The sequence below is a fragment of the Coffea eugenioides genome, chromosome 3, assembly GCF_003713205.1.
Source record: "Coffea eugenioides isolate CCC68of chromosome 3, Ceug_1.0, whole genome shotgun sequence".
In the NCBI taxonomy this organism is placed as follows: Eukaryota; Viridiplantae; Streptophyta; class Magnoliopsida; order Gentianales; family Rubiaceae; genus Coffea; species Coffea eugenioides.
This window is the reverse complement of record NC_040037.1, coordinates 23,435,082-23,459,254: the sequence shown is the minus strand read 5'-3', so window position 1 is coordinate 23,459,254 and position 24,173 is coordinate 23,435,082. Positions and strand designations below refer to the sequence as shown.

The 24,173-nt window shown below is 31.8% G+C and overlaps 1 protein-coding gene across 1 annotated transcript; it reads right to left on the bottom strand.

Annotated features, from left to right (window-relative positions):
• Positions 1-13,268: 13,268 nt before the first annotated feature.
• LOC113766329 (amino acid permease 6-like) lies at positions 13,269-24,133 on the bottom strand. Its single transcript, XM_027310533.1, has 8 exons — positions 24,061-24,133; positions 23,732-23,965; positions 17,137-17,230; positions 16,810-17,024; positions 16,703-16,705; positions 15,335-15,477; positions 14,987-15,214; positions 13,269-13,694 (listed from the first exon to the last, which is right to left on the bottom strand). The coding sequence occupies exons 1-8, from the start codon at positions 24,131-24,133 to the stop codon at positions 13,269-13,271; spliced, it is 1,416 nt and encodes a 471-aa protein (XP_027166334.1).
• Between the last annotated feature and the right edge of the window lie 40 nt (positions 24,134-24,173).

The following is a 24,173-nucleotide window of genomic DNA, read 5'->3' as shown; positions in this document are numbered from 1 at the left end:
TTAGATAGTCGTCGCTGATGTAGTTTGGCGCGATGTGGCGGGAGTTCAACTGTAATGACAATCCTGATGCCTTTGCTCCTTTCAGTCAATTGTGACAACTTTTCCTGTTGTGGCTAATGGGCCCCATTTTGTGACGACTAATTTTCGTCACTAGGAAATGTTGTCACTAATAACCAAATTTCTTGTAGTGACTATTACAATTTGGCATTTAAATGCCTCTTAAATAATTAAAAGAAAATATACTAAAATAAATATACAAAATTAAACAAATAAAGCAAATAAATAATTAAATGAAATAAAAACATTCAAAAAAAAACATGCAAAAACGCACATAAAGTCACATAGGGTCAAATAAAATCAAAATAAAGGATTAGAGTGTACTTCCCTTGAATTGGTGACCTAGTGAAACGAAATTACTTATTTACCCTCCAAAACAATAAAATGGTCAAGGCATCGCTTTAATTAATAAATAATTACAAGAAATAAAAATAAATACGAAATTGAATCAATCAAAGCATTCAAATAAAAGTAAGGTGGCGTTTGGTTCGCACATCGGAATCGGATTCAGATTCGGAATTGGATATCATGGGTTTGGAATGAGGTCATTCATTCCAATACATTTGTTTGGTTCAAGCACCTGGAATGTGTATCATTACTATAGTTGATATTTGGTTTGTCGACTCTTTCGGAATGAAATATAAGAAATTTTCACTAATTAAATATATTAGTATAAATGTATTAGTAAATTTAGTCTAACTGATTAATAATTTCTATTCGTAAACATGTATAATTATTAGTATAATTGATAATATTAATTATATTACATAAATTAATATACATTATATAATACATATAACTAATAATAATATTATTATAAGTTTGTAACTAATTAATATGTGGAAAATCAGCTGGTTTTATATGTATGTTGATTACAATTAACTCCCTTGGCCTCTTTATTATTTTAATTTGTATTAATCCCTTCTTATTAGTAAATACAAGTGTTATAGATAAGTCAAACGTGAACTATACACGAAAACTAACTAGTGTTTTTTGTGCTCTCTATTAGAAAGAAAAAAGAAGAAAATTAAATTTATTTCTATATATTTGACTATTCCTTAGACTATAGTACAAACTCCCCAGCTTCACTTTTTCCCTTATGCTCATGTCTTCGTCATTATAATCTTGTCACTTGAGATTACTTGCCGCTATATTACTTGAGCCATCATTTATGTTTGCCCCACAACCAAAGAAATTTTTTTTTTCTCTTCTAAATGTTTAAAACACATCATTTTAGTATTTTACCTAACAGTAAAATACAATAAATACTAACCCCTCGTTTGGTAGATGGGACTGCCAGAATGGAAAGACCTTTCCACCCAAAATACATTTCAACCAGAATAGAGTGGCAGGGGAAAAAATTTATTATTCTAGGATTTGGTAGATAAGTCAGAATGGAATGTTTACCCAGTTTCCAATATGTGATATAATTGATATTTAAATGTTAGAATGGGATATACTAAATACAATTTTGACTTAATTGCCCTAGGTTGGTTTATAAGATGTAATATGTCTTATTACTTTTATTTTATTTGTTCTATAATAGTATTTGTCTATTTATGTGAAATTTTGATATTTTTACTTTAAAAATTGATGAGGATTGATATTAAAATTTTTCAATTATAATACTTAATTCGTTCTAATATATGGGTTTCTAAGTTAAAATTTTGCATTTACTAGCAATAAATTAGCAACATAAAATATAAATTACATGAAGTCAAACAATTATAATTTATTTTCAATTTTGATAAGATCACAAAAACAATTCTTGCACAATGCTCAAAAGTCAAAGAATAAAGTATTTTAAAATATTTTTTTCTAGTGAAAGAAAATAACTATTTTAAATACGAGGAAAATTAATCATTATAAAAAAATTACATTCAAATATTAATTGAGCTTACAAATTGCCTAAGATATCACGATGCAGTGTAAAGATTTATAAGGATAAATTTGACATTCTACCATTTAGGCATGTTATGATGAAGGTGGAAAAGCTTTTCCTAAATTTTTTTAAGGAATGGAATTCCAGTAAAAAGTTGGAATAAGCATTCCAAGAGGAAAAGTTTTTCCCACTTAAATGTACCATACCAAACGCTGTAATGGAATGGACAAGTTGGAAAACATTTCTTTTCCAGGCCATTCCTACATACCAAATAAGCGGAAAGTGCTTATTGAATTAGATAATATACTCCCTCCGTCCCAAAATAAGGGACGTTTTTGGGGATTCTAACTTATTATGCACAGTTCAATCAATTTGAATGTGAGACATTTTTTTCCAATCGTGCCCCTTTGACCGATATCAAATCTTAATTGCTGTCTATGGTGATGTGAAAAGAATCTGTGGGTCCATGTAAAATGTAAGCTCTTTTCCATGCTGTTGCCAAGCACGCGCCTATTTATGGCCATCAAAATTTTTGGTGCTGTCCACGCACCTTTTTTTTGGATGTCTATTTATTGCTTTTGTGGGTTCCATCATACTTTTTTTTTATTTTATCAATGTCTCTTTTGAGGCTACAAATGGAATGTTAGAGAAAAAAATTGTAGTGTGACTCAAATTTTGGGACATGAAAAAAGGTGAACTATGACAATAACAATGGGACGGAGGGAGTATAATAACAAAATTTTGAAATATAATTATCTATTTATTTGGTTCATAATTCGTGATAAAAGTGTCATCATTTGTATTCATGTCTTCCATGATTTTTTGTAGAGAAATTTTTATATTTTTTATGAACATATTTTTTAATCATTTTTTACCTTATATACATCAAATCATTACAGTAAATTTTTTTTTTTACGAAAACTCTTAAAAATTGCAATCCAAACCAAACCTTAATCCGTACTCCTTACCAACAGATTGGTACAAACTGCTGTACCATCTCGTAGAATTTTTTGGTGTAAAAATGGATGACAAAACCAACCACAACTCTACAGTGGCAAGCCCCAAGACTTTGAAGTCTTGAATTCAAATCTGTCTTCTTCACTCCCATTGCTTAAGTTCTATTTTTCCTTACTAGAAAAAGATTTTTTTAAAAACTTTGCCGTAACAAAATCTACAAAATACATTATCAAATTGATGAGCTTATCATAGATTATATTTCTTGTTCTAGCAGGGGAGGGTTTGTTAATGAATTTACATATTGTTTGATTTATGTCAAAAGAACTTGAATACATCAAAAGGACCGGAATATATTTCCAATAAATATTACATCAAGTAAGAAAGAAGGAAAATATTTCATAATTGATACTAAATCTATATATTTGACTTAAAGAAAGCTTATATTTGACTTAAATTGGATGCCGTGTTGGCGGAGTCTCAAAGAAAGCTTAATCTTATGCTCGAGTCAATCTATGAACGTATTGATAATCTAGAAACTTCAAGGAATTCCTCTAAGAAATCTCGAGGAAAACTACCTTTGGATGAATCTTGTGATTCCATGCAATCTACCTCTTTAAAGCCGATTTATACAAGAGGTGACAAGAAGGCTCATTCAACATCTTCTGGGTCTAAACCTAGAATTGAACCATCTCATGAGAAGTTATTTTGGGAGACATATCAACGTCTTCTACACCAAAAACAAATAGAGTCAAATAGATGCCATCAAAGCGAGTCTTCTAATGAGGAGGTAGCCGAGTCTATCCCTAACAAAGGGGTATCTCATCCTATTGAACCATTTGTTGAAGAGGTTCATAATGAGGAAATAATCAAAGGCATTGAGCTAGAAAAGGAAATGGAAATATCTGATGAGATGAGTAGTAAAACGGAAGAAAAGAGAGAAAGTGACCTGATTTTGAGCAAAAATGTGAGGGCTTATTGTTTCCCTAATGAACTTACCTTTACATTAGTTAGTGTTTATTCTTTTATGCAGATCAAGCAAAGTCAAGTAGGGTTGATCTTGACATGTTTCATTCCAAAGTCAATTGTACATTTTGCAAGTTTCCATAGAGTTTGTCTTTTAAGAGTTAAATCCCTTTGGTATCAATTCAAGGAACAATGTCAATTCAGATCTGTCCACACCAATGGAGTGTTAATTCGAACTCATCTTGAAGGGAACATTCCAAAATTTGGGGCTGGTTGTGTACCAAGGGTTCATTTGATCATCTTGGCCTTAGTCCACGTGAAGCTCCAACTTCACCAAAGTTGCCTTGGTGTCTTGCAAGTGTATTCGAGCATGAGTTTGGTTTTATGGGATACACGTCACACCACTTTGAGGATCCTTATCTCATGACCAGAAGCGATCAAGTTGAGCATACATTGAAACTGGTTCGTGAGATTCAAGGGTCAATAAGGGTTGTTTTCCAACTTAGCAAGTGGTTTTTGCATTGGATGACATTTGCAGCCATCATAACAAGATTGACTCAAAGGCATGTAACTTTTCTTGTCATCATTCGTGCTTCAATTTGTGGGCAAATTGCTTTCAAGAGAAAGGGAATTATGAGAACGTGAAGATTGTCCAAGCAAATCGGTTTAGTTACCTAATTAGTCCAAGTTGTGGCATTTATTTGGTGTTGTTAAGCAATGGTTTAATCGTCTATTTTCCTTGCTAATTTAGTCTAAATAATTTGGCCAGAGTTTTGTCCTTAAGTGTCTGAAATTTCTAGTGCTAATTTTAGGAAAATAAGTGATTCCAAATTACATTAGGATTTCTAGACAATTCTATAGTACTTTAGGGATTTGAATCCATGTAAGGCTTTAAATAAGCCTAAGTCTTGAACCTTTTTTTTATCAATCAGAAATTACAACAAAAACTTGTGAGTTTTATACACTTCTCTTGTCCAAGAGAGTTTTTCTTGAATACTTGAGAGTTTTCTTAAGTTATTCAACTTGAATTTATCAATAAAGTATATACCTTGGGTGTGGCGTTCTTCTATCTACACTTTGGTTCATAGAATTGTTTAGTCATGGGAGAAATTCTCTTAGTTCACAACTTGGTGGTTCTAGAAGGGTCATCAAGGTTCCTCAATCAACTAGATTTTCTTCGTCTAGATCTGGGCCGTGTGGGATATGAGTTCATACCTTCAAGCAGGTTCGTATCAAGATATCTTCATCTACTCCGTGGATCGTCGAAACAAGTGAGGGAGTGAGCTTGTGGTGAAGTTATTTGAAGAAGAAAGCTCTTGTCTTGCATCTTATCTTGGGATTTTGAGGTATATTATTAAGAAACCTCTCTTTTCTTCTTATCTTGCGACTTAATCGACATATGACTTGATTATAGTAGATTTCATGGAAGAATTCATGGTTTTGTTATGGTAGCTTGAATTTTCCAGCTTTGATGAGATTTTTTCAACTTTGATATGAGGTTTTCTAGCTTTGAGTTGAATTTCCAACTTTAATAGGAGATGCTCTAGTTTTGATATGAAATTTCTAGTTTTTTTTTATGTGATTTTCAGCTTTGGTATGCAAATTCCAGTTTTGATGTGCAAATTTTCAATTTTGATGTAGTTTGGCTAGAGCTTTATATATGTCCAAAGTTGATAGCTTTCTTGACCTAGAACAGAGACCATATACCCCATAACATATGATCTTGATTGTTAGTGATTTTGTCATGAAATTAGGGTTGGAAATGAGAGAGTTAACTTGAAGAAATTAGGGGATATGCTACTAGAATTTCCCCCTTATTGGCCAAGTGAGAGAGAGTGAGAGTTGAGGTGTAAATTTAGGATATTTTTGCTTTCCTTTTGCATATGATCTTACTCAAGACACTTGTTACAATCTTTGTCTTTGTATGTGTGTTAGGTTTGAGCCAAAACAAAAGGTTTAAACGAAAGGAAATGAGTTTTTTTTTTCAAACTATTTTTTAATTAGAATTTCCAACTCGTACATCGAAAGTCTTGTCCTGTTTTCTTTAAATTTTTTACTATAATCACTATCTTTGTACTTCATATTCTCCTTGAAGTATTGGTTTAGCATGCATATGGGTTTTTCTCTAGATTTGAACAAGAAAACTTGGCACTTTTGAAAGTTAAATAGGGGTTAAACCTGCAAATCACTTTATTGGCTAAGTGAAGTTTTGAAACTCATAGTTTTGCATTTATATTAGCCTCAAATAGTTAGATTCTTGATATATTATATGACCACAGGATTTGAGCATGTCCATGAGGACAAACCAAGGTTTGAAGTGAAACGATTATGATCCATTGGTGAGTGTTCCTTGTGTTTTGTGAATTAAATGCCTTGTGTTGTTATTGGCTTGTTTGACTGTTAAATGTATTTCAGTGATCATTTTACTATTGTTAGGCAAGTGTGTAGTTTACCGCACTCGACCTAAGTGGATGTGAATTTTCAATGGTCAAATGATTGAATATTATTTGTGCATGAATATAAACCATGTGTACTTTATCGCATTGGCTGAATTGTGTCCTTGCCCTTCGTCGCTAGCCTATTCGAGCTAGAAGCGGATTTGGTCGGGTAGGTTGGTAACCCTGAACCACTGTTTCGGTATACTCGAGTATTACTATGAAATCAGATGGAGTACTGGCCAATGAATGAGTGAAATAACTGAAATGAAATGAACTGGCCAATGAATGAGTGAAATAACTGAAATGAAATGATCAATGTAGGGATTTTGTTTTCAAAAGTCGGAAGTTATAAGGAAGAGATGGGCGGAGACTAAATGAATGAATGGCTCTAAGTGAGCAAGTATCCTTTAAATCTTTTAAATGATTGAGTGTTTACTTCTTGAGTGCCTCGAGGCTGTTTATTATTGTTTATCATTGTGCAAAGTGCGTGAAATTGTTAAATGAAATATTTCTGTGATTTGAATGGTTTTTTGTTTGGATGCTTGTTTGGAAACCTCAATGAGCGTAAACTTATACCATTAGTTTGTTTTCCTTACAGGAGTTGAGGACCAGTATGGACAAGCTTGAACTAGAGTATAATGATCCTCTTGCACATGTACTTTTGGCAGACAGATTATATTATAATATTTGGTGGTGTATCTTATGTTTCACTTTTGGTTTGTAACTATACTTGAACTTTGGTTAAATTGTAGAACTCTGATGTTAAATTTGAAAGCTTGAAAGGTTATTTTGAAAATTTATTGGAGTGAGTTCTGACGAGAGTTGGACAGGCAGTTCGCCAAACTCTTGGGTACACCCTAGGAAGTGGTGGGATCATCACAATTTATGTTGCTGAAGTGATGTTCTTTGTTATATTGGGTAAATTACATTTACTTCCCTTGATGCTTGACTAAATTACCAATTAGCCCTTTAGGTTTGGACAAATTACAAATTCATCCCTCAAAATCAAAATTTCATAACTATCACACCGCTACCATTAGTTCAATAGCATTGACTATATTATGTTTTCAAAGATGAGCAAAGATTTATCGTGAAAGCCATGTTTTCAAACTCGGATCGGACTGGCCAGTCCGATTGATCGAATCGAAAACCGATCAAGTGTTTGGTCCGAATTATCTTAAAAACTTGGATTGATAGAAACTCGGTCAAGTCCGATCAAAATTGAATTTGACCGAAAAATCGGAAGAACAGTAAAAATTGAGGCAAAGGGCAAAGGGCAAAGGGCAAAGGGCTACAGATGTGGGGGGCCTATGTGCACTTGTTGAGTGAAGTAACGTGTCGTTGATGGGTCATTTGGCGCTGGAAATCCATGCTCACATGGCAAACTCACGTGCTTCAAGTCTCGTGCCGTTTTGGCTGGTCCTTGTAGGAGTAACGTGGTCTCACAACTACTTTGATAAGAGTCACCTTTCAAATTATGTTTTGATGTGGGTCAAAGCATTTTTAATATTATGTTTTGACTCTTCAAATATTTCATACTTTATAAATATTGTTGTAAAGTTTGGTAATATTTTTCAGTCAAATTCATAATTTTAATTCTAAACTTATTAATGTTCATTAAATAATATAAATTGCTACTTGATTGTTCTATTTTATTTAGATACTCTTGTTAAATACATTTGAAATATCAAATATATATATATGAATATACCTTTATTAATATTAATATTTTCTTAGATATTTTAAATACAATATTTAAAATTTTAAATATTTTTATTTATGACGTCATCCGGTTCAACTCTCGATTGAATCTGATCGAACCCATTGAATCCCAACCCTTGAATTTGACCGAATGGATACCCGGTCCGAGTCTGAAAATATAGCATGAAAGTCCTAAAATGCCTATATAAACCCTAATTTATTCTTTTCCTAAGTTTTCATGTACACTTAAACGGGCCTTAGAGATAAAAGACCTCCAAGCCATATCTTCAATTTGGCAATAATGCAACAAACTTTCAAACAAATTTCACTAAAATAGATTACAATTCTTCTAGGGAAAAAAAGAACTACATAACGAAAAATTAAGTTTATCAAAATTTGAGAAGCCCAAAGAATTTGTTCCAAAAAATTATGAAAATATAAAGGAAAAAAAAATAAATATTTCATAAAATATAGAACAATAAGGTATTTATTCTTTAGAGCAAGTCTTAAACAGAACATGCAAATTGGGGAACAAGGATAATCTTTGGGGGGGGGGGGGAAGAAGAGAGGCATGAGGTTTAATAGTGGATTTTTGCAATTTCACCGGAGTATCCAAACTCAAGATCTCAAATTGCTGATCTACTATAATCTCGATCATATCCATCTCAAACACAAAAAATATTCAAAACACTTAGTATGATTTAATAACAAATTCTAACAGGCTCTCAAATTTATCCAAAAATCAACTTTACTGTGGTATGATTTGTCAACATGGCATGCATTTTGTTTTTTTTTTTGTCTTGTGTATTCCAATGGAGGCCAGAAAAGACAGGAGGGGGGAAGGTTAATGGGTGGCTTGGTGATTGGAGAATCATACTCTGCAACCAGATTTGCAGCATCTGAGATAACATGGGGTAAAGATCAAGGGGCATGAAGGAAGGATCTTAGGAGCCTGGACAGTGTATCAAGAATTGCAAGGATGGAAGAATTCTTTTGTCTTTGTTCATTTTTTCCTCATCGATTTTTAATTCTAGCCTCCTGTTTGCTTTCTTGAAGCAAAATTCCCTGTGTCTTTGGTTTCTAATAGCTTGTTTACAATTTTATTTTTGCCATCTTTCAGATGAGGGTATTGTTGTACTTTTGCAACATCCGTTAATTGGGTTTTGTTTGGACAAGCCAAATTTGGTTTGCAAAATTTGTTTTCACAAATCTCAATCACCTTTTTATCTTCCCAATCACCTTTTTATCTCACATACATCACATCACAAAAAGTGCTACAGTAAATATCTCAAATAAATCATCCAAATAAACTCTTATCCAAACAAACTAGGGGGATGGCTGTTATTTGATTAAAAGTTAAAACTCAAAGTTTATTTTGTAGTTTGGCTGAACCTCAGGGGAGGTATATGTAATTAACACTTGGTTATATTGATTTAAGCATGACGAATCACATTTAACAAGATTTAAAAAATTTCTAAATTCATAAAAGGTGTACTACATGCGGTCATGCATCAATGTTTGGACATGTAAATTTAGTATGACCCAAAAAACGAAAAAGGCCATTGGCCAAACTAACCTGCTGGGTAAACAATTATGAGGGCAAAAAAATCATTGCACACTCGAGCAGTTAGACTTGGAGCCTTAGGGGACAACCGCAAACATAAGTTGACTCAGTTGTTAAGTATATGTTATTTTCTCACAAAAGATTACGTGTTTGAATCGTGTTTGAATTCCACTATTTATGTGACAACTATGCTACTAGCGATTTATAAGAACATTTGTAAATGATATATGATTTCGAGAGCATACTTTTACCCTTGGTAATGACTAGAAACTTTTCTCTACCAAAAAAAAAAAAAAAGTTGGAGGATGATTGTGACACAATTGTTGAACATTGTGTTGCTAAAATTACAAGAAAGTTTCGCAAAACACAACGAATCTTTTGCTCCACTTCCTATATTACTTCCTTCCACTTTTTATTATATTTCTATTTCTCTCTCATAAACATTATTTTTTTTTATTTTCCTACCATCAACAACTACTAATGCAGTAAAAAATAAATACAATAGTCTCATAAAAGCAATATATAATAGAAAATCACAAAATACAATAGAAAATTCATAAAAATTTATGTTTTTCTGTGTATTTTGATTTTTTGAGCTTGTTAAATTTTGTGTATTGCTCAATTAATAGTTGTTTGATTTTAAGAAAATAAAAAAGAATTAAGATATAATATTGATAAAGGAGAAATAGCAATATAATAAAAAGTAGAGCTAAGAGTGAAACAAGAAATGAGACAAAAGATCTGATGCAATCAAAAGGGATGGGCGAAAGGGATGAACGGGCAGAAAAAGTGCTCTTTATTACACATGTAGGATGAAGAAACGAAGGAGAGAGGAAAATATTTTTTTCCTATTTTCTTTTTCTTTCTCATAATATTTGAAGGATTTAATGGCTGGAACAGATGTAGAGATGCCAATTGTTTGGGTTAACGTATAACATGGTTAATAAGTTGGACTTATCATAAATAATTTGTAAGTATTAAAAGTGTACGAAAATTGTGTAGTAAAATAAAATTGTAGTTTATTATAAATAATTTGTAAAATCTTACAAGAAATATAAAAATAAGTGTACAATTCATAGAATTTTTTTAAAAGAACAATGCAGGTATGGATCAAAGTTTGTAGAATTTTTCTAATGGGTGCACATTGGACACTTTTTAAAACATCTAAATCACATTTAAGTTATTATAATTATGTAAATAAACACACATATTTATTGCGCCTTTTGAATTGTGACGTCTTTTTTGAATTAACTACACCCTTCTAAAAAGGCTTAATCCCAAAATGCCTTCTGTAATATTGAGGCAGTAGCAAATTGCCCTGTGTGTTCAAGAAGCACACAAATTACCCGTTGTTTCAGTAGGAAATTACCCCCCATATACACTCCACATTTGAATTGAAGTCTTTGTCCCTAAATTTGAACCCTTAAAATTTGGAGGACGAATTTGCCCTTCTAATTTTTTAACCGTTGTTTTTTTTTTTGTTGATTTTTCATATAAAAATAGAATAAAGCCACCACTCCAAGGGCAATTTTGTTGCTACATTCTTATGCCAAAACCAAAAGCACGATTCCAAATTGCAAGAAGATCAGAAGGCAAAAATTTTCCTCACAAACTCGAGCAAAGGGGGTTGGTTCAAGTAGGATAGAGATAGGAGTTTGTGAGGAAAATTTTTGCATTCTCGTATTTTTGCAATTTTGGAGTTGCACCTTTTTTTTAAAAAAAAATTATTAATAATGCAGTAGCAAAATTGGCCTTGGGGTGGTGGCCATATTCTATTTATATACAGTAAATCAGCAAGAATATCAACAGTTTAAAAATTAGAAGAGTAAATTTGCCCGCCAAATTTTAGTGGTTAAACTTTAGGGCAAAGACTTCAATTCAAAGATGGATTGTGCATGGGGACAATTTCCTACTAAAGCAGGGGGTAATTTGTGTGTTTATGGAACTCATGGAGCAATTTGTTATTGACTCAACATTATAGGGGGTATTTTCAAATTAAACCAAAAATGAATACATTTCTAGAATTTTAGACTTTGAATTTTTTTTTGTATCCTACACTCTCGTTTCTTTGTCATTCACACTTAAAAATTACATCCCTGGGTTCATCCAAAGGCGGACACGTGGGGAAAGGTAGGGGCAACCACCCTCTCAAAAGTTTTAAGAATTTTAAAAATTTCTCTATAATTTTAGTTGTAAATTAAAATTATATTACTTTGGCCCTCCTAAACATAATTATTGGTAGTTCCTTTTTGTTATGTTGTTTAGTTTCTTTTGATAAGTGTCCTATACCAAACTAACAATTAGTTTCCTCATAAAAATATACCATTAGTATCTACATTACCATAGGATTAGTACAATTTTTAAATAACAATTATCAAAACATTAAGTTTTTTTAACCAAATTTCTTATATCAAACCAACTCTTAAATTCTTTGATTACTATTATAACTTTAGAATAGCAACTAAGGTAGACAAGAAATACTAATATTTTATTGTTATTGGGTTGGTAAGAAATTCACGTTTATCCACTTAACATCAATCAAAAATTGAGTTTAAATATATAATTATTTTTAAATAGAAATAAATGAGTAATGCAAGCCACCATCTACACCCATTCAAAGTTCATTATATATCCAAATCCACTTATTAATGGATGAGTTTGGCCGTATCAACAGAATCAAGGCCAATATTCTAAATAAAATAAAATGACAGGAGGTGTAAATTAACAATAAATAATGGTTCCTCCTAGCTACCGAGTTTACACTAGTGTATATTATGGCTTACGCAACTAATAAGACAGTATATTTGGAGAAATTAGTTTTATGAAAACAGAATACATTTACTGATGCAAATATAGGTTAGAAGAATAAATTAAACATGTGACGCATCCTGCCATAACATGGCTCCAAGCCTCCAACTCTAAGTTCCTACTCCATTCTTTTGCCTGTCCTGCGGTCTGACATGTATTTTTGCTAAGGAAACTACTCTATGTAAACTTTTAATTCTATATAAGAATTAAACCTTATTTTCCTCATTTTTCTAACAAAAAAAAAAAAAAAAAGAGCGTTCCGATCAAATTTTTACACTCTTCGTGAATCACCTTTTTACCTCACTAAGTTCCTGTTTCTCTTATATAGCTGTACCAATCATTTGTTCAATAAAAATTGTTCTTCTCTTTTCATTGTGTCTGTTTATCCATTATCTTTTCAGATAAAATTGTCAACATTTCTCAGGTCCAAGTACAATGAATAGGCAAAACTGATTTTGTGTTGTGCCAGTACGCAGAACTACTTACTACCACCTAGTCTGGAATGTTACGAGAATCGTACTACTTTTCGAGATTAATTACAATTGAACTAGAAATTAAAGAAAGAATGTCAAAGTTTTACTGCACCAGCTGTGAGGATAGGCAAAATTAAGATTTTGTGTTCAGAAGGCAAAACTGATTTTGTGTTGTGCTAGCGTTTAGTGTGGACTAACTATCCATCTATTGCGTCAATTATTGAACTAGGAAGAGTACAGCTGAAATTTGTGCATCACTAAATTTTATTATTTCATGTATTTATTTATTAATAGTGCTTACAACGCTAAAGATACCAAAATTATGAAGAGATACAAGTACAAGAAACTAATTCAGCAGTGACATATATACTTCTGTTTTTTACACCATAATTGATTAGCATATTAATAGTACTTTAGTGACCGCGTCAGGCTATTGATTTGAAAATCTTGAAAGTTTGCAAGGACTTGACAATACCTTGAATAGATCCGATCGTTGCTGCTATTGAGGTTAGCAGACAGCACATACTGAGAGTTTGCATCCACACCCACTTGAATGAGAAAATGGGTATTTTTTTCCTTTCAATACGCATCTTGATAGGAAAATATACTGTCAGCGGCCAGAATGAGAGAGCTCCAGTTAGTCCCACGATATCATTGAAAAATGGAAACATCATAGCTACGACCGTGGTTATTATGACATACGTCGTTCTCCATATCATCCGGAAGAGGGTGGCTCTATAAACACCGTAACCAGGCATGTTAATGGCATATTCATGGTTAACCAATCCGGTATTCGGCCATCTATGCCTTGTAAAACTTTCCACAAAACCAAAGACTGGTTGACCACATATCTGTAGAAGATTAATGCACGAGAATGAATTATTTAGGAGCAAAATTGGATACACTTTCTTAAAATTGTAGTAGGACTTCTAATTTGTATCTTATAAGAAGAAATTTTACACTACATAAGTTTTTTTTTTTTTTTCTACAACCATGTGCTCTATTAATAAACTTACAGCAATTGTAAAAAGAAAAGGGATAATTTCAGAAACTTCCCCTGAGATTTCTCATAATATCACTTAGCTCCCCTGAAGTTTTTAAAATCTCACTTGTCTCCCTTGGATTGACATTTCTTGTAACATTTTAACCCCTTTGGAGGAAATACAAGACAGATAAAACTTTTGTTCCAATACTACCCTTATGTTATCCTACTTATGAAATTTATAACAACAATAAAAAATAAAATAAGGTTAAATTTTTATAAGGTGTAAATTTCTTGACGTAAACTATTTATTTTAGTTATATTGGAACAAAAGCAAAATTTATGCCTTGAAAATTTCACAAGCATGAAGAGATTATTTTAGTTTTTAATACAACTTAAACTATACCATGGATTGAAACATATTTTCCCAAAAAATATCTTGACTTCCTTAATTGTAACTGTGCACAAAATTTTTTAAGGTGTTAATAACTCACCAAAATCCTCTTAAGTGGTTGATCTTGATTAGATTTATTTTATCCACGTCCTTTGCTGTCCCACCATGACCCCCAATATAAAGAAATATTGACCATTATTAGCTACCAATTTATTTTTGTAATTTACGTTTTTTGGTTTTAAAATTTTATTTTGTTTTGGCTTTTTGGTTAAATAGTTATTAAGAGCAAGGGTAATGTTGTTAATTTGTGGCCTTTGATAAGAATATTTAGTCTGGTTAAGTTGACAAGGGAGGTAAGTGAGATTTTAAAATTTTCAAGAGAGTTGAGTGATATTATGACAAATCTCGGGGGAGGTTTATAAAATTATCCCAAAAGAAAAGCTATAGTTTGAATCCCATAGTCCATCAAGTTATGCATATAACAGAGACATTTACCTATGTCCATAATCAAAAGAGATAAAGCCAGCTATAACTGCTATCCATAGCCTTGGAGTTAAACAAATATATGAAATAAAGCCCCATCTTTAGTTTGAACCTTTCAATAAAAACAGTGACCAAAGAGACCTCTAGTTTCAAACCTATAATCCATCATGTATGCATATAACAAGAACTTTTACCACTACTGATAGTTAGAGAAATAAGGCCTACTAATACAACTGATATCCATGGTTAAGAAATTAAACAAACAAATCGCATTCATTGTTTACCTGGTAAGCTCCTGTGAGATGAATCACAACAAAAATATTAGCGAGGTCGATGAGCCAAAATGGCTCAAAGAAACCAAATCCAGCTAATATATTGCCTGGTGCTTTATCACCAAATGCTCCATATCCCAGCAACCCACATGACATATAAAATAAGGTGGATATAGAAATTCCAGCCAGGGAAGCTTGTTTCATTACTCTATTCTCAGGTTTGGATGACCCTAGAGTGTCCTGCAAATTAATCAAAGTACAAAATTTAAGAAAACAAAAATCAATTACTTTTCTGTGATGCATATTGCAACATACTACACGGATATGGTTATTGATGCAAATGTTCAGTCAAAACAGTACCTGAATTTCAATAAGCACTTCTGAAAAACCAAAAGCAAATGCTAAGTTCCCAAGGGCTGTAAATGTGGTCCATAAGTTGTTGGTATTTGACTTATCTCCATCAATGAACACTCCGGTCAAGCTAGTCTTAACATGTGGTCGTCCTTCGAAATGGAAGCCGAAAATTATATAAGTAGATGGTTTGAGATGATAGAAATTGATATAAAATATGTTACATTGCAAACTTTTAAGGAGTATTTTTTATTGCATTCAAGAATCAAAGTCAAATTGTGATCGTATACATCTACTATCAGTATGGATTTATATGATTGGTCAGTTTCATTTATTAATGAGTTGATTAACGTAGAACTAGATTTCAAGTGAAGTATGATGGACAAATATTTTAACTTTTCATTCCTTCAAATCATAATAGAAGTTATCCAAATAGTGAATATGCACTTGAATAAAGTTGAAACCCATCTCAGATTCCATTACCTGAAAATCAAACATCCAACTAAACCTTTCAGTCAATTTTGGAGAACAAGTTTTAATTCTTTTCATTTAGACGTGATACATCTTTGGGTAAGATTACACATTTTATCCTAGCACATTTTCTTCATTCCAGTCTTATTTACCTTCAATGCGATCATGACCTCTATAGTTACCAAATAGACACAACGTAGATAACATACTAATGTAAGATACTAGATAGCATGTGACGCTCTTTGTATGTTTAAGTTTAAACTTGATAGAAGCTAATTCAATTTTATGAACTTGCAAATTACTCTCAAAATCAAAAAACAAAAGAAAATGTAATAATATTTCTGAGGTTGCGCAAATATGATTATGAACGATTTTTGAAATGTATGGTTTACAGTAATAAGAACACGGCTTTACTTCAGAAATTAGAATTTCATAAAGTAATAGGATGCTATCTTCGTTGACCATACATTGCTAACAACTAGAAAAACAGTAACCATAATAATGGGGAGCTTTTTGTTCTAGACTTGAGAATTGATTTTGAGACTCAAACACTGATTACGGATTGAATATAACAGAGTATGCACTAAGGAAGATGCTAAAGGATATAGCTTACTAGGCAAAAGTTTCATATGGAAAATCAGTAGTGATTTTGATATATTAGAAGCAAGGCTTGTCAGTGGCTTGATGTTTGAATTTGGTTCAAGCACAAATGGAGAATATCTTGGTTTCAAATTCCACTTGTTAAAAAAAGAAAATGCACCAAAACCTTACAAAAAGCATAAAGTCAGATCTTGACCATAGTCTATTCAACCTTTGTCAATTCAAGAGAACCTCATACATATCACCTAAAATTTATATACATTATTGGCCGTCTTGTCAAGTTTCTCCATTTTAAAATTTGTATACCACCTAAAAATTTTAATCCTAACAATCTTGTATAGATTCAATTATCTGTCTGCTCAAGCTTGCCAAGTAGATATTATATACAATCACAGACAAATTCAGATACTGACCTGCAACTTTAGCTATTGAGAGTCCGAGGCCAATGGAAGCATGGCAACAACACATCACTGTTGTGAGTAGGGACAGCATCGACAACTCTTGAATATTTGGAATTTGACTTAAAAATACTTGTATAACCCCGAAAATGATGATGAAGAGATTAATTGGCGTATGACAACCAAAAGAATGACCATGCTTGTGAAAGCAATATGATCCTTTGATAGCCCTAAGGAAAAAAAAACAAAGTATCTTAATCTGCATATACAGCTAGGATGATGCTTGAAGGAGAAACGTATAACTAGTATAATTTGTAGCAAAAAAATTCTTGGTGTGCTTACACCATACTGTTGGCCGATGTGATGATGTAACCAATAGTAAATCCAACAAGATTGCCATACTGAGCAATTCCACTGAGTTTGTTATATCTTCCGCCTGTGCATGTACGAAAGTGGTAGTGACTAATCTTGTGCGTTAAACTATCAAACTTTTGTAAGCCAAACCTTAAGCTGTAGCTTTAGGAATGATAAGCATTTCAGCAAATTAAAGGGTGAGAATGCTGAATAGCCAACATATAACTAGATAATCTAATCATTATAAGCCATATCCATGAAAGATCTTGATGAAAACGTAAGAAACCCAAAGTCGAATTGGTCCTTGAAGAATTTCTAACCTGACTTCTTTTACTATGATCTAAAGGTAATTAAAAAAGTAAATGATAAAAATAGTTACTAAACTATTTAGAATTCTACATTTTCGTCACTAAACTTTTTGTTATGCCAAAACAGCTATTTAACTTATAAAAGGGCATGATTTTTTGTTACTCAACTAACAAACCTTCACATTTAGTCACTCGACCCATAAAAACATTTTTTTGGTCACAAAATGCATTTTCTAATTAGTTGAATGACCATTTTGACTAAATAAAAAGCTAAATAACTGAAAATAGGAATCCTGAATAGTTTACAGATAATTTTTGAAATTTTCTCCAAAAAAAAAGAAAAAAAATTTAGATGAGGCAGAGTTATTTAACAAAGTGATATCCACTTAACAATCTCCTTACTGTGATTTTTTTTTTTTCCCCTCATGCAAACCTTCATGCTCAAATTGGCAGTACACATTTCATTTTTGTTTGACAAAATAGTAGGATAATGGGCAATGATGAACAATTGATCTGATCTATCCTACAAAACATGGCCAAGGATCTCTTACCATTATCCTCGGTAGATTATTGAATTTTCTAATATTGTCAATTTATGAATATTGAGTGGGGTTACTAATGGCCATAAAACATGAAATCAAGTATACCAGGCACGTATCACATCATTTATATGATATTGAGATTCCTAAAGTTTATTTGATATACAAGTGCAGCGGTCGATGGCTGAAGTTTCCAAGATCTTTCTTGCAGTGCTGAGTGTCTACTCTAAGTTATATACAGATTATATTTCTTAATTCCTTTAACCACGTGATTTCAGAAACAGCAAATTTGAGGAACACTATGCTCGAGTTGCTTGAGTTGGCAAGTGAGTTTTTTGGGTATTTGTCTAAAATTTTAGTGTAGCTTATTGTGGAAGTTTTTAAAAAAATTTTTTGAAGTGTATTTTTTTTAAATATTTTGCAGTGTATAATTTAAAATTTTTGAAAAGTTTTTTGAGGTTACTGTAACTAAAGTTTTTAAAAAATTTGTAGCAGACAAACTTGACAAAAAACTTGTCTGCGAAACAAGGCCATCGGATTAAAATTTTTTTTGAAGTGTTTCCAACAAATCTTTAAATATTTGAAACGCTGTATGCTAAATCACAGAGATAACATGTATTGATTATTTTGGCTCTCGGGAAAAAAAATTCTTTCTGTTGCTTTATAACCACAACCCCCAATTTGGTTCTCCGATTAACGTGATGAAGCCACTCCTGTGCTTTCAAAGACTGTGCTTAGCCCCTATGTTTTTTCACTTGCTTGCATCTAAAGTTAACAGTTGTTTACATCTGATTTCAATAGACATATGAAATGTTCATTTTTGTTCCATCATATCACCAGCGGTTTCTAGCTTATACCTAACCTGAACTTTGCACTGACTACAGTCATACTGTCCTAACTGTCAACTGATAGGAGGCTTATCCAGTCTTGCTTTCCTACTAAGAGGATCAGACTAGTTTCTCCATTTTCTTCCTTTCTTTTTCCATATTTTAAAGAAAATTTGGTGGCATAAATTGATGTAGGAGCTCTAGGGGAATCTTGGGAGTAATATCTGTTATTAGAATTTTCTTTCAACTTTTCTTGGTCGGCTTTTTTGACAGGTCAGTGTAAGTTTAGAAATTAAATAGGTGCTAGGTGAAATTGTTTGAAACGTCCTTGAAGTTTCTGAAATTATCCCTGAGTTTCATGTCCAACTGTAATAGGTTGCTCGATAAACATGTTAGAGAAGTTCACAAAAATGTACACTAGCACTTTTTTAAAATATCTATCTAGTTCTATAAACATTACTCTATCTTTATATGCATCAGGACATTCATTCGGAATCCAAAGACTTTTGTCTTATTTTATTATTTATAAGTCATGCTTACGGTTTTAAAACAATTAAAACAATTAAACACTGGAATATTTTCAGGTGCCTCAATCAAATGTTTTGAATTTTCATAGTAGGAAACTAAAATGAAATAAATAACAACATCAAAATTGTGAGTATCAAATCCATGGTATGCGGTGCAAAAATCAAACCAAGGAGAATATAGTTAGCGGTGGGAGTTGGGAGCTAATTTAGGGTCATTTAAAAGTAATATTCGTTTATGATAATATAATATGGTAATAATTATGAGTGTGTTTGGACAGGAGATTATTTACCAAAATTTATTTGCTTACATCATCATTACGATTTCCAACACACCTTTTTATCTTCCCAATTATCTTTTTATCTCACATACATTACATCACAAAAATTGCTACAGTAAAAATATCTCAAATAATTTACATGTTTGGGTCTTACATTTTGTATTAAAAGAGGTAGTTTTATGATAATTAATTTCAACTGATTATGTATTTAGCTCACGGTACTCTAAGGATAGCACTAACTTTCATAACAAAAAATGAAAAAAAATAAGAAAGATTTTGGCAAAAAAAAGACACGCATCCCCAGAAGTGATTTTGTGCATAAGTGATTATGAAGTAGTAGCAGCAAATTGCTGAGAAATATTTACACTTGTCGAGTTGATGAACGTGGATACTAAGCCTTGGAAGATTGAGTTTGAGGGAATTTTCATATGATGAATTCTTGGCATTCCCTTGACATATTGACGCCTCAATTTACCTTTATATACTGCCTTTAGCTTAACCCCATTACAACCTTATAAAAGCTTCTTGGATTCTTGTATTAAATTTACTATTGGTGGTGGAGATATGATATATAAGCAAGCTCATAGTAATGTCACTCCATGGTGTCGATTTGAGAGTTGTACTTTGCCCTATATAGTTTAGAGAGATGAGTGCACATGTTAAACCTCCTTGTGAGAATGGTTGGATTTGGTGCGTTCAGATTTTACTGAAATTGTGAGGAGGATTGGATGCTTTTTGCCACAAAATTCTTGCTATCTTGATTGTATTTCTGAGTTTGGATATGCTTGAGGACAAGTATAATTTTGGAGGTGGGGATTGATAGGTTACATTTTTGTTAGTAATTTTATGATTGTTTTCTCTTTTATTTTACCAAATATTGCGTTAATTGATAGATTCTACTCATCTTTTATAATTAGTGTTGATTATAAGAATTTGGAGCAAAAAGGGGATTAAAGATGTAATTCTCGCTGAACTTTTATACTATTCAGCGTGAGCGCGTCAAAGTCTAAACCATGCATGTCTGATAGAATAGATGTTCCATTGGATGGAGAGTTTTCTATTCCTACCAGGATATTAGTTTATTTATCTATTAGGATTTTTTTCTTTTGGATAAGAGATATTGACTTGTTGGGAATTTGATTTCGTCTAGTAAGAGTAGCTTAATAGCACTCAAACGTGATTAAAAAGTAAAAATGTATTGAAAAACATATTTAGAGATTTTTTTAGTTTTTTTTTTAAATGTAGAACTCAAACAAAATACAAAGCAATGATGAATGTGGCATAAAACTAATGAATAGTACTTTATTGACTCGTGAAAATCTTGTAAAAGTTGCAAGCTAAATGAAAATTATTAAAATCAATCCGTTTACAATATAAAAGAAAAAAAGATAAGCGATGGAAAACTTGTGCAGATGTTTTAAGAATTTTTAAATTCTTTTTTCTCCGTAATACAATTTTTCAATTTTTTGGTATTATACCATCTTTTATTTTTAAAATTTTTCAAAATCATGTGACTTTGTGTTTTTTTCTAATAAGATGTTTCATATTCCAATTAAAAGCATAGTATTATTCTAAAACTATTGTGTAAGGGCATTAATATCATTTTGTTAAAATTTTGGATGGAGAATTCATCATTAACATTTGACTAATCAATGAAGGGGGCAAAGTGCATATATTTAAAGTTAAGGTGGGTAAAGTGTTATAATGGTTCAACTTCAGGGAGGCAAACTGTAATTAACCCTTTTTAATATTGCTTTTACACATAAAAGGTAGCAATGTTATACAAATTATTATTTGAGGGGAGCTATGTGAGATTTCTAAAATTTTAGGAGTGTTAGGTGATATTAGGATAAAATTTTGAAGGCGATAGGAAAAGTCGTTCATCGAGGGTTTCCAAGACTAGAAAATGCACACACATTTTACTAATACTAAAATACTAGTTGAAAATGCTGGTCCGGTTAAGTTGGTTGAATGCGCTGGTCCAGTCATCTTTTGACAAGTTGAAAACTATACACCGCGTAACAGAAAGTCTCGACCAATGCCGTCAACACATGCATGCGAAGAAAGACCATTCCCCAGTCTCCACGGCTTTATGCTTTATTTTAACCGCAAGTCCGCAAGGCCAATTTTCTATCCTACTCCAATTCCACATGATCCTATTCTATTCAAACTCATCCCGTTTGATTAGTGTCCAAGCTTTCCCAGCTTTTTATAAGAATATAACTAAACTAGAAGATCTAGAATACAATAATTAGATAAAAAGGAACATTAGCATGATTATTATTTTTCCTTTCCCCAAAGAAACAAAAGGAACGTCTTTCTTTTCTTTTCCTTCAACACTTTATCTCATATTCTTTGGAGAATGGTCTCGACAATTAGTTCAACTATTTTGCGTGGAGATAAACTAATTTTCTCATTTTAGTCAAGAAGTAACGGAGGATTTAGTTCATCTAAAATTGTGAGATTAAATTAGTTATATTTATTTCTTTTATTTACTAGTATTCGTATATTCTCTAATTTCATTTCTCATGATTGTTTTGTTGTTTGAATATCAAGTGGCCCTGATATTTAATTCAACTTAACAATCTAATGCCAATTAGGATAGTTAAATTTGTAATTATTTAATTTATCTTAAATTAGTGGTACCTAACGTGATTGGGTTCATATTGGAGAAACATATAATCTAATTTAAATAAACTCTGGTAGTGTGTTTATTGATTAGAACAAGGCTTTTTAGTTTTTAATATAATCAAGAAATTAAATTCTACGAACACCCCTAGGGTTGTTTCTTGGTTAGGGGAGTAGTTAATGGGCGTACCTTAACTATCGAGACGTTAAGGAAAAATTGGTTGTCATCGCATGTTTGGCAACTATAACTTATTTATTAGCGAATAAATGAAATAATTATTGGATCGATGAGCAATTGTATAAACCACATCTGAAGTTATATCCTTGGCTAGAACTTGTTTACTATTGATTTAAATTTAATTTATTTCAGTTTAATTATTTTTATTTACGATAATTATTTATTTTCAGTTTCAATTTTCCAAACCCCCCAATTAATTTTCATTTGAAAAGAAACAAATTTCTCCTAATCCTTGAGAAGAAGACCTTACTCACTGCTATAAGCAAATATTTTTGTTGAGTAAGTTTTATTATTGTACAGTCTCGACACCTATCACATAACATTCCTATCGTGCAGTAAGGATGGAGCTAAGATGGCATTTGGTAAAAGGGTTTCAGAATGAAGAATTGGAATAAAGTCTATAATTATTGTTTGGATTACTATTAATGGAATTGAGACTTTGGAATCATACCTAAAAATTTGGAATTCCCCAATTCCCTAGTAATCTGGAAGGTTTTGAACAAAATCTAAGTCTGATTCCCATTTAGAAACGAGGTTTGTCCCTCCACCCGTTAAAAAAATTAATATATAATTATATACATATATATAATATATATTATAATTATAATATTTTATTATAATTCTATATTTTATTATAATATTAGTATAATTAATATTTGTATATCATATAATCATAATTATATATTTATAATATAATATTTGTATAATTATATTTAATTATATAATTAATATTTAATTTAACTAGTTACAAACTTATAATAATGATATTATTAGTTATATGTATTATATAGTGTATATTAGTGTATGTAATATAATTGATATTATCAATTATACTAATAATTATACATGTTTACTAGTAGAACTTATTAATTAGTTATACTAAATTTACTAATACATTTAATTAGTGAAAATTTCTTATATCCCATTTCGAAAGAGTCAACGAACCAAACATCAACTATAGTAATGATATATATTCCTAGTACTAAATCAAACAGATGTATTGGAATGACTGACTCCATTCTAAACCTAGGATGAATGGTTCAAAATCCGAATCCGATTCCATGGTGTGTACCAAACACTACCTAATAATTCTTTCAACCATTCATGATGTTTGTCAAGTGTCATAACATATCATAACTTGAAAATTATTTTTCCCTAATGACAAGAGGCTATATGAGGTTTTTTTTTTTTCATAAAGACCAGTTAGTTACTAGAAAGGTTATATGAGAAGAACCTACCAAGATTTACTTTGACAACATCCATGTAAGTATAGTTTCTTCTGCCCGATACTGGATCTGGGAATCGATAAAAATCTGCCAGAATAGTTGATGCAAACAATGTGATTAGAGAAAAGCTAATCAGAGCCATAGGTCCTGCAATCCAACCTAATTGAGAGATCGCCCACGGCAATGACAACACCCCTGAACCAACTACGGTAGTGATAATATGAGCACTCGCGGTATAAAATGTTCCTTCAGCATAAAAAAACAAGGGTTAATTAACTTCGGAGGTGAAATTAAGTTGCTATCCTTCGGGATATAAAATTCAATTCAAATATCCACCAAACCTGTTCGTTTTGGCCGCCCATCATCATCTGTTCCATTGATGTTGTCAGCGGGTGCTCTTCTCAAGTCATCCATGGCTACAAAACTAAAGTGGTGATCACTGAAAGAAAACCAA